At 59.3% G+C, this 11,041-nt stretch overlaps 1 protein-coding gene across 1 annotated transcript; it reads right to left on the bottom strand.

Annotated features, from left to right (window-relative positions):
- Window positions 1–1,457: 1,457 nt before the first annotated feature.
- Window positions 1,458–6,739, bottom strand: LOC112112235 (kelch-like protein 5). Its single transcript, XM_024208075.2, has 4 exons — window positions 6,676–6,739; window positions 6,129–6,207; window positions 4,882–5,103; window positions 1,458–3,027 (listed from the first exon to the last, which is right to left on the bottom strand). The coding sequence occupies exons 1-4, from the start codon at window positions 6,737–6,739 to the stop codon at window positions 1,458–1,460; spliced, it is 1,935 nt and encodes a 644-aa protein (XP_024063843.2).
- Between the last annotated feature and the right edge of the window lie 4,302 nt (window positions 6,740–11,041).

The raw sequence follows: 11,041 nt of genomic DNA, 5'->3' as shown, positions 1-11,041 counted from the left end.
ACTGGGGGGGTTTCTGCTGCGAGTGGGATTTTTCCAATCTGACGTCTACAGGAGCAGTGAATGGGGCCCAGACAGGGTGAGAGGAGGGGGAAAGCTCTGTTTACAGGTCCATGTGAATCACTGGTCATCAATCCTTGGGAAATTAATGCAGCATTTAATCACCCCCAACCGCCTTTGAAAGCAAACACCTTTATTTAATAGAATGAATTTATAACTAGAGCTGGGCAAAATTTCTCAGACAGATCATTTTCACCGACAAATGCAGCCTGGGGTCAACGAAACTGTTTGTAAATTCGGGTTGAATTTGGTGACTAGTTTCAGCCGAAAGAGAAATGAAAATAAAACGTCAAAACGTGGCGTTAATTTTGAAGCAGGATGTTTTGAAACGATGTTTCCTTTAGCCATTTAGCTGGATTTCGTTTTTAAAAATGCCCTTCTTAAAAAAGGTATAAAGACCACAACCTGGAAAAAACCGAACAACCATTTCAGTTTCCGGTTGACTCGAGGCATTTTCCCCGGATCTTTCACTTGGCTCGTTGCCTAGTTGATGCTTCGCTCAGCTCCCTTTCTAACAAATGCTGAGATTCGGCAGAGAGCTCACCCACCCCGGACTCTTGGAAGTTATCCAGAAAAGAGACGGGACTGTGTGTGGAGCAGGAAGCCAGAGCGTCTGCCACGGCAGGGGCATGCCCGGGGCCGAGCGAGAGACTCCCTCTCTGGAGATGTACTTAGAGGGAAAACTTACGGGACTAGCGCGGAGAATGTGCAAAGAGCAACCCTGGCTAGAGAGGGACGGTGGAGCCCTGTCCTTGCCCTAAGAGAGTCTGACTGTGTGGGAAGGATTCGGATTTAATAAATAAAACTAAGTTTGGTTTAAACCTTCTTTGTCTTCACCTGCCTTGCAGAGCAGAAAAGCAGCCAGCAGGAAACACGGCCTGACCATCCACCGGAAAGGGCTGGATAACGTCTCAGGGCAGGATGTCCCCGCGGGCGATGGGAGCAGGTGCTGCCTCGTGGGCTGAGCGATGGGGACCAAACTGCAGTCGAGAGCCTCCTCAAACCCAGGGCCGGCTCCAGCTTTTCTGCTGCCCCAAGCAGCAAAAAAAAAAAAAAGGGGGGAAAAAAAGAAAGACGAGCGGTGGCACTGCTCTTCGGTGGCAATTCGGCGGCAGCTCAAAGAGGAAGAGAGGGAATGAGGGACCCGCCGCCGAATTCCCGGACATGCCGCCCCGATACCGGACGGAGTCCCGCCCCTTTGAATTGGCCGCCCCAAGCACCTGCTTCCTACACTGGTGCCTGGAGCCGGCCCTACTCAAACCAGCATCCCCATCCGAGGTCTGGGGAGCCGGTGCGGTCCCCTGGAGAGCCCCCAGACCAGACTTACCCCGGTGTCGCTCCGCTGGGATGTGCGTGGCCCAGGTGCCCTGGGATCACCATTTGATGGGTGTCAATGGCTGTCAGGTCAGGGGGATCCCCTCGTCTGAACCCGGAGCTGCGCTGGGACACATGAAGCCTCCTTTCCCATTGACGGGAGGTGCCATTGCAGAGGTTCTGCAGGGGAGCCTGGGCTCCGCAGAGGGGAGCTGCTTTCGGCCCGTCGCCCCACCTGCCGCCGGGGCTGTGGGCTGCCCCTGGAAAAGTGCCCGGAGGGGTCTGATGGGCACCTGCAGTGTCACACAGCCAAACCAGCCCACGCGCTCCGCGGTGGCAGGGCCTTCCCGGCACAGGGTCCAGGCGGCGGCGCTGGGCTCCCAGTAGTACACGGTGTTCAGCCAACGGGCTGAATCCTCGCCGCCCACCACGTAGACCCTTCCCCGCCAGCAGACGGCCCCAGCAGACTCGATGGCTCGGGGAAGTGCCGGGATGGCCACCTCCTGCCTCACTTTGCCGTCCTCACCCAGGAAGAAGCACGCCCGGGAGGCCTGGACGTTCCCCTCTCCCTCCTCCCCGAGGGCTTCGTCTCTGCAGCCCCCCACGACACAGATCCCGCCAGCCGTGGCGGCAGCGCCCGCGTGGCAGAGCCCCACGCCCAGCGGCACCTGAGCCCAGCTGTCCGAGCTGACGTGGTAGATGAGCAGCCCCCGGTGGGTGGCCAGGGCCCCCGCCACGTGCTTCTTCCCACCTATCAGGTAGAGCTTGTTGTGGAGCGCGGCCGAGGCGAAGTAACTGAGAGGAAAGGGCAGGCGGGAGGCGGGAGCCCATTGCTTCTGCTCCAGGTCAAAGGTCTCTGCCGAATCCAGCTTGCCAGCCGCCTCCATGCAGCCCCCCACGGCGTAGAGCCGCCGGCTGCAGACCAGGAAGCCGTGGGGGTCCAGGGGCCAGGACATGGAGGGGAGCTGTGCCCACTGCCCAGAGCAGGCGTCGTATTCGTGCAGGCTGGTTGAAAAGCAGCCGTCCGGGCCGCAGCCCCCGGCCACGTACAGCTTGTGGCCCAGGGCGGCGAAACCGGGGAACCGCACCGGAACCGAGCCCAGCGGCGCCCCCCACCTCTCCGTGCGGGGGTCAAAACAGTCCAGGGGAGAATCCAAGTCCTCGCCCGCGGCATGGCCCCTCCGTGCCCGCCGCCCCACGCACACGATCACCTCCTCGTACATGCCCCGCCGGAGGCCCCCGCTCTCCCGCAGCCTCCCCTCCCCAGCCAGCTCCTTCAACCCCAGCCGAGCAGCCCCAGAGAGCTCTGCGACGTCTGCCTGCACCTCGGCCAGCTCCTCGGGGGTCAGCAGGGCCAGGCGTACGTGCCCCAGCAGCTCCGGGAGCAGCGGCAGGCGCTCGGCGGGGTCCGCCCTCACCCAGCGCCCCACAGCCCAGTAGACGGTCAGTTCGGAAGCCACCGCGAGGCCGTCTGAGGCGATGATGGCGATCAAGGTGCCGGGGTCCAGGTGCAGGAAGGCGTCGTGCTCGCACAGGGATCGGAAGTGCAGGCTGACGTAGCGCCCGGCCGCGCGGAGCAGAGCCGGGTGCCGGTGGGCGTGAGCCAGCGCGTACAGCCGGAGGCAGGTCTCCAGGGAAATGCTCTCCACGAGGAACCTGGCAGGGAGAGCCAAGGGGACACAGGCGCTGACTCCGTGGGCGGTCAAGGGCTGGAGCACCCATGGGGAAAAAAACCAGTGGGTGCTCAGCACTCACTAGCCACCTGCCAATCAGATGTTTGGCAGAGGGTGGGAGGTCCTGGGAGGAGGGGGCGGAGCAGGGGCAGGAAGAAGCAGGGCGAGGGCAGGCCCTTGGGGAAGGGGAGGGGTGGGGACTGGGCCTCAGGATGGAGCAGGTATGGAGCACCCACCCGGATAGAGGGGAGCCCCGGAAAAAGCCCAGCTCTCGCTCGAGTTAGCATTTTCCTTAACCTGGCCAGGCTACTCAGCACACGTTAGATCTGCAATGCAGTGAGGGCCCTTCCATCGGCCTGGGCTCTCAGAAGCCCGTACCGGGGTCCATCTCTCGCACTCTACGCCAGAAACACGGCATGCTCGCAGAACGCTACGGGTGCAAAGTCAAGCACTCCCAAGTTAGGAAATGCCAGAATTCGGGTGGCCCATGAAACCTCAATTCAACCTCCTTGCGCATGAGCGTCAGGAGAGTCACTAATTACTCCCTGGGGCAGGTACAAACTGAGATTTTCAGTCTTAGACCGTGCCCAGATGTGGGCAGATTTTCAAACGGCTCAGCCCTGAGCCCAGGCGAGCTCCCTGTAAAACTGCAAGCCCCTGCTCCAGGCAGGCATTAGAGCTTCCCAATGGTTTGAGAGCTTTAAGCAGATCTCATCCCAAGGCAGATGGCTGGCCTGGGACATCTCAGCCCAAAGGGTTAAAGACTGGTAAAGTTATAAAGAGCTGAAAACAAGGGGCTTATAATGGGAAGTGTTGGGGGACCATAACTCCAGGGGGTGCTCCCATCTCTGCCTGTAGAACCAGGGCACTCTGGGGCTGCTTGGAGAAGACCCAGTGCTGCGAGTCTGTGCTGAGACACGGGGGCTCTCGTTCATTTTGACGTTCCCTTTTTATCCACAGACCACAAGAGCGGCCAGACTGGGTCAGACCAATGGTCCATCTAGCCCAGTATCCTGTCTCTGACAGTGGCCGGTGCCAGGTGCCCAAGAGGAAATGAACAGAGCAGGGCAATTATCGAGTGATCCATCCTGTCGTCCAGTCCTAGGTTCTATCAGTCAGAGGTTTAGGGACACCCAGAGCTTGGGGTTGTGCCCCTGGCCATCTTGGCTAACAGCCATCAATGGCCCTATCCCCCGTGAACTTATCTCATGCTTTTTTGAGCCCAGTTATGCTTTTGGCCCTCACAACATCCCCTGGCAGTGAGTTCCACAGGTTGACTGGCCGTTGGCTGCAGAAGGACGTCCTTGTGTTTGTTTTAAACCTGCTGCATCTGCCCTGGCACTGCAAGATACCTCCCCCTCCCTGGCTGCCTGAGCCCACTCCTAGGTGTAACAGCAGGGTGAGTCTCCACGGGGGCAGGCTGTGGGGTGCACACACCTGTCCCATTCAGAGCTGGGATGAGCCCCCCGCCTCTTTCCCCAGCGGCCAGCAAAGTGCTGATGATGAGAGGGCTCCGCCGGGGGAGCTGGAGGTTGATGGCCGGGGTTTCCCAGGTGACGGGCCTGATTCTCAGAGGGCGCGTTCCGAGCCAGGCCCCTTTGAGGTGTGTCAAGTAGGACCCCAGAATCACTAGTTGCTTTGGGTCCCGTCGGTCCCATTTCCAGCTCCTCAAGGCCCCCAGCCGTGCGGCCGCAGAGACTCTTCGTGCTGATGCGGCGGGTTCATGGAACCGATTGCGGCCTGGCTCTGGTGTGTTTCGTAGCAGCCAGGGAATACATCCAGCCCCTCGCCATAGTTCCCCCCACCCCACCCTCTGTCACCGCAGGTCCTGTGTCACCTGCCAACCGTCTCCAGGAGTGGGGGGATCTGGAGCCTGCTGGCCGTGACGAACAGCTCCTGGGCGCGCTCGGCCGTCAGCGCCAGCTCCTCCGTGTACAGATAGTGCAGGATGCTCTGGAGGATGGAGGGCGACACATCCTGCAGCTGAACCTCCCCACCCCGGGACTCCGCGGAGGCCATCCGGTCCCGTAAGTAAGGGCTGACCGAGCCCAACACCAGCCTGCAGGGAGAGAGGTGAGGGCTACTCGACCGGCTCCATCCACAGCCTCCATGTGCTGGTCACCGCACATGCCGGCAAGCGTGGCGTCCCCCGGAGAGCCTGCAATCCCACCGGGGCAGCCAGGGTGTGGCTGGGGGGCGGGGATAAAGGGCCATCTAGTGCGTAGTGTGATGGGTTCAAATCATCTCACAAAAATACACCAACGTCCCCTTATCTCCCCAGCCACAGCGCCTTGATCAGTGCTGTGATCCCGATGCACTCCGGGCCCAGGCGGCACCAGGAGGGCCCTATGGAGTCATTCTGGGAGCGGCATCCCGTACAGCGGGTCGGGACCAGTCTCAGCTAATGTCACTGTTTGGATGGGAGACGGTCAAAGGAAAGCCCAGGGGCTGTGGAGAGGGGGCGGCATTCCCCTCGCCGTCCGCCGTACTGCAAGGAACCAGGCTATCTCGGGAGACGTCCAAGGCCCTGACGGGGTGTGGGCTCCACGGGCACCAGCCAGCAGGAACCAGCTGCGCTCTCCGACCCCAGTGCAGTTTGTGGCACGGGCAGATGGGGGGAAATGCTCCACATTTCCCCTTGTAAATGGGGCAGATCTCACCAGCAAAGAGCCAGAATTTCTGGGGCCCCACAGGGCCAGCATGGCAGGTACTTTTCAGAAGCAAAATTTTGCTTTAAAAGCTAAAGCCCCTTGTCTGCCTTGCACAGATATCACAGATCCCAGGGGTCAGAGGGAACATTTTAGCCAAAGACACAGAGACAATCTGCTGTGGCAGGGCCGAGTGCTTGGCACTCGTCAGCTGCTGCCCTCCAGCCCAGAGGTGGCTGCATTTCAGCTCTGGGTGAAGCAATCCCTGCAGAACCCTTGGGCCCCTCCCCCGTGCTGCTCTGGGCTCTCTGCACCAGGCCAGGGGCAGTGTCACCTTCCCAGGCAAAGAGCCCCTGCTGCCCCAGAGCTGACCCGGGGTGTCTGGCTCTCCTGCCCAGCTCCTTCTACCAAGGGGGAGCGCGGAGCAGAAACCCACCTGTGAGAGGGGAAGCGCCGTCCTGCAGCCACCAAGGCAACATCACAGAGCTGCTGGGCCTGGTACAGCTCCTGGAAACCTGCAGGGATGGGGGGGGGACAGAGCCCAGGCTCCTGTTAGACCTGGGGGGGCAGCAGGGAGACAGCACCATCAAGAGGAGTTTAATGGGGTGGGGGCGTTGTCTCAGGGAGAAGGATGGATGGTGCCGTCATCGCCCCAGAGGAGCCAGGGGTGGTCGTTCCCGTCCAAAGGGCCATGTGTGTGTGTGTGACGAGTTTGGGAGCCCAGGCCAGGAGAGGGTCACGTGGCTCATGCTGGTCCTCTCCTATCTGTAGCAGAGCCCTGAAGGGCCACCAGCCCAGCTCCGGCACTGGGTCCAGGGGGGAAACAACCCCTGGAAATGCTGTTCCCCTCCCAGCCGCTCCCGGGGCGCTGGCCGCGGCTCCAGCCTCTCCCCTGCCACGAAGGAGCCCACGGGGTACTGCTGCAACGCTCCAGAGCAGGGACCCATCCCCACTCCCATTGCCCTGGACAGCAGCCGACCTACCCTGCCGCATGCAGCGCCCCAGGGACACAGGCGTCGCTCTGGGGTCGGCCTCGGGCCCAGCCATCGGGAATCCAGGATCCCAGCCACGGAACCAGGCTCCAGAGTTTCCAGGAACGAGATCAGCCTCGGGGGGATCCGCCGAATCGGGGCCAGTCCTGCAGGAGAGTCCAGTCACCCTGCCTGGCCCCAAGACAGACAGCTCCTCCGACACCCCCCGAAGGCAGGTGAACACGGCAGCAGGTGCCCTCAATACCCCCCTTCCTTCCTCGGTCCCATCAACTTGCTCCCTGCGCCCGCCCATGGGCTCAGCCCCCGCCTCTCCCCGGGGATCCCGCACGGTAACGGGCAGCTCCTTGGATTCAGGACCGGACGTCAACTCACATAGCAACCGGCCTGGGCCTTGCTCAGGTCAATCCCCGGCTCCACAACACTATTGCCCAGTAGCCGGCCAGACCCCTTCGGGCGCAGACCCCGTGCCCTCACCCAGGTGTTGGTGAGGGGCGGTGCCCGAGCAGAGTCAGGCGCTCTGGGTTTGCCCATGGGGCACTGGCGTCTGTGCCCACATCGCCCCTCGGGGCGACTGGAGTGATTGATTCTGGAGGTTGGGGGGAATTTGCCGGGCACCCGCCACCTGGTCCCTTTGCACCCACACTTGCGCCGTCCCTGCTCGCTGGCACGAGGGCGTTGGGAGCCTGGACTGAATTCGCTTTGCGACGCTCCACCCCCATCCTGGGGCAGGCGGGCGGCGTGTGCCCATGTGCGGCCCTGGCGGAAGTCCCAGCGACCCAGCCGGTGGCAGGGATATTCCCAAAGCGGGTGCCCCTGCACCCCGTCTGGGCCCCTGGGTGAGGGGTGCTAGGCCTGACCCCAGCCCTCGCCCCCTTACCCAGCCCCTGCAGTCCCCTGTCTCTGCTGGGCCCCCCACACCACCTCCCTCTAGCGCAGGAGGGGACGTAACTGCCCGTCGCAGGCAGGTTCCAACTGCCCCCAATGGAGCCCCCAGCCTCACGCTGCCTGGGCAGCTCTTAAAGCGACAGGACCTCCCCCCTGGCCCCCCACTAAATTCACCAGGCACTGCCCCACCAGGCACCTGCCCTACACAGCCTGGACAGACACGGCAGAGAGAAGGGGGGAGCATGGTCACCCCCTTTCCTCAGAGCCCTCAGTGAAAGGGCTTGGGGACCCTGAGGAGGGGATTGCTGCAGGGTGGGTGGCCCCAGGGCCCTGCAACTCTACACACCTGCTGCTCCCCCACAGGGGTGCTTTTAATTCATGTTATCCCCCAGACATGGGTCCATAGCCACACGCCAGCCACTAGGTCGGAGCAGTCGGGGACGGGGGAATGCAGGTGGCTCCAGCCCAGCAGATGCCCTGCCCCTGAGAAGGAAAAGAGCAAGAAGGGTGTGGCAGAGGGGGAAAGAGGGGGGAGATGCCTCCCCTACCATGCCCAGTGCAGAGGAGTGAGGGGAGATGACCAACACCTATAGCAGGCCCAGCCGGGGTCGGGGAGGGGGAGTGAAGGGAGCTGACCCCCACCCATAACAGGCCTAAATGATATCAAGTTAGTTTGACAGGCTCTATTTTCCATATCCTCTACTGATTGGCATTGATTATCTCACCCTCTTTTAGTTCTTCATTAACCAAGTCCTGCATCAGCTGCTCCATTATCTTGCTCGGGATCAATGTCAGGCTGACAGGCCTATAATTACCCAGGTCACCCCATTTGCCCTTTCTCAATATTGGCACAAGATTCACTTTCTTCCAATCTCCTGGAACTTCCCCAGTGCTCCAAGACTCACTGCAAATCCCCATTACTGGTCCAGGGAGATCCTCAGCCAGCTCTTTTAAAACTCTTGGATGAAAGTTATCTGGACTTTTTGATTTAAAAATGCCTCATTCTAGTAGCTGCTGCTTTAACACCCTCCAGAGATACGAGTGGAATGATGAGACTGTATCATCTATTTTCCCCGCAATACAGAACAGAAACATTGATTGAACATGGGGTCTGCCTCTTCTGCATTCTTATTGATATTTCTACCAGGTTCCCTCAATATTCCCCACCTCTCTCCCCCTGTCTCACCATCTCACCACTCCCTGCTCTCCTACCCGCAAGTGGCTCGCAGCCACCTGGGCTAAAAACTCACTTGGTTTTACTAAACAAGAGCAGAGAATCCCAATCCCAAGTAGGCACCACACAATTACAAAGCTGTTTGCTTCGTCAATATCTAGGTACAAAACTTCAAAGTGCAGTTCCGATTTTAGACGTTTATTGGCAGGAGACACATGTTGCACCATCTGTGTGGGAATTAAATATTATAAATAAAACCCTGCCTTCTAGGTTGGTTTTTTTTTTAGGTCCACAGCATCACCAGAACCTTGAACAGCACTGCATGATAATTATAGAACAAATATGGTTTAAACTCCACCGTTTTCATGAGAAGGTTAAGAGGCGACTTAAGTACGTGGGGAGAGAAATTCTGACAGTCGAAGACGGTTTAATCTGCAAGACAAAGATATAAGGAGATCCAACGGCTGGAAGCAAAAGCAAAACAAATTCTGATTAGGAATAAAGCCCTTTTTTAAAGCCAAGGTAATTAGCCACCAGAACAACTTCCCAAGGGGCGTCATTGATTCTCCATCACTTGCAATGTTAAAGTCAGTGTTGGGCTCCACTTCAACCCGAAATTAAGGACTTGGTACAGGAATAAAGGAAGACAGACTGCCTTGTAGTAGGTCAGATTAGATGGCCATATGCTCCCTTCTGGTGTTCGAATCTATGAAAAATACTATGAAAATCAGCTGTCGCGAGACTCACAGAACCACTGAGGGTGGCAGCGTGACACCCCCAGCAGTCATGGGGAGGGTGGGTTGGGACTAGCCCCCTGCCCCAGAGGCAGGTCGCCCCAAGAGAGCTGTGAAGCCAGGCACCAGCATTTTTAGCAGCCAGAGGTTACCATTGGAGACCTCTGGGTCAGACAGGCCCTGTCCGACTGATCTCAGCCCCAGACCCCAGCTTTGAGTTCCGCGTTTTGAGGCAGTAACAGTTCATGAGGAGGCCTGGATTTGCTACCTTAACACCGGAGCTGCTGCAGCCACAGCTCTGCAGGGACAGGCCTCTCCCGGACAAGGGCCAGTCTCACCCAGTCGGGTTTGTAACAATGGTTGTTCGCACACGTCCCATTAACGCCAGTGTCACAACTGCCCCCCGGCCAAGGGCTCAGCCTGGGATTGGAGTCAGGCTTGTGGCAACTGTGGAGGCCCCTGCTGGGGCTATAATCAGGATTTACCTGGGATTACTCTAACAAAAACTCCCTCCAGCCAGCTCCTGCCAACCCGACCCTCCTTTGGAGTCAGCCCAGTAGGGAGGGCTTGATCCTGCCACAGCAGGGGAGGGGCCTTATATAGCAGTGTTAGGAGGTGGCATTGGGAGGAAAGGGGAGGAGTCACCTGAGGGGGCGGAGCTATAGCAGGCTTATGATGGGACCTGGCTGGGGGGAGCTTGGACCCCAGATACAGCAGTGGGGCGAGGCCAGGCGTCAGGCTCTGCAGACTCATCATGTCACTCACACTCGGGCCCCATGTAATAAGGTCTCTCTGCTGCCCCGAGAGCGAGGAGCCCCTTGTCTTGTAACTGGAAGCAGAGATGCTGGAGCGTCTGAGCATGGGAGGCAGGGCACCGCACAAGGCAGATCTGGCCCCAGGCCACGTGTCCCATCCCCGCCGGAGGGCCGTTGTCACAGTGGCTGCCTCACCAGCCCAACCCAAACTGTGCCAGGAACATCCCTGCCCCTTCACGGACACACATGGCCCCCTGCTCACCCAACTGTCTGCAGCCTCTGTGCTCTGAGCTTCCCCAGCAAGATCCTCTCCCTTGGGTGACTCCACCCATTTCTTTCCAGCTCCACCTCTTCACTCTCCTTTATGAGTGCAGAGTGGGCCCCTTCCTCCCCTATTAGGGGAGTCTGTCTGTCTGTCCTGGTTGGGAAGCTGCAAGGGCAGAGCCTGTATCCAAAGGAGAACATCTCACACATAGGAGTTGCCCCAGGGTGCACCAGAGATTTCCCCCAGCCCTGCCAAAATGGCCTCTCTGCGGGATGGTCTGTCTAAATTATTTGATGGGTGTATTCGCATAGAGACATAAACTGCAGCTTCTGGGCAACACAATCTGGCCCCAAGCTGTGTGGTGGGGGGCAGGGTAGTGCTGGACTCTCCCCTTGCTGCTGCCTGATCTGACTGTCATGGTCAGGGAACCAGTGAGATGGGAACCAGGAAGGCGACCTGCTCAGCAGCTAACAGAATGCTAGGAAGGAACCAGTAGGAAAGGGATAGAAAAGACAGTAAATATAATGCCAGGGGTGGCAGGTTT

This window comes from Terrapene carolina, unplaced genomic scaffold (genome assembly GCF_002925995.2).
Source record: "Terrapene carolina triunguis isolate 2854851 unplaced genomic scaffold, T_m_triunguis-2.0 Scaffold517, whole genome shotgun sequence".
Classification (NCBI taxonomy): Eukaryota; Metazoa; Chordata; order Testudines; family Emydidae; genus Terrapene; species Terrapene triunguis.
This window is presented reverse-complemented; position numbering and strand designations above follow the sequence as displayed.

Bases quoted from the DNA above. Each gene is read 5' to 3' on its own strand.
- LOC112112235 (XM_024208075.2), bottom strand. From the start codon at position 6,739: ATGGCTGGGCCCGAGGCCGACCCCAGAGCGACGCCTGTGTCCCTGGGG. The intron at 6,208-6,675 runs GTAGGTCGGCTG...CCATCCCTGCAG, and splicing joins GGGGCGCTGCATGCGGCAGG to GTTTCCAGGAGCTGTACCAG. The intron at 5,104-6,128 runs GTGGGTTTCTGC...CTCTCCCTGCAG, and splicing joins CGGCGCTTCCCCTCTCACAG to GCTGGTGTTGGGCTCGGTCA.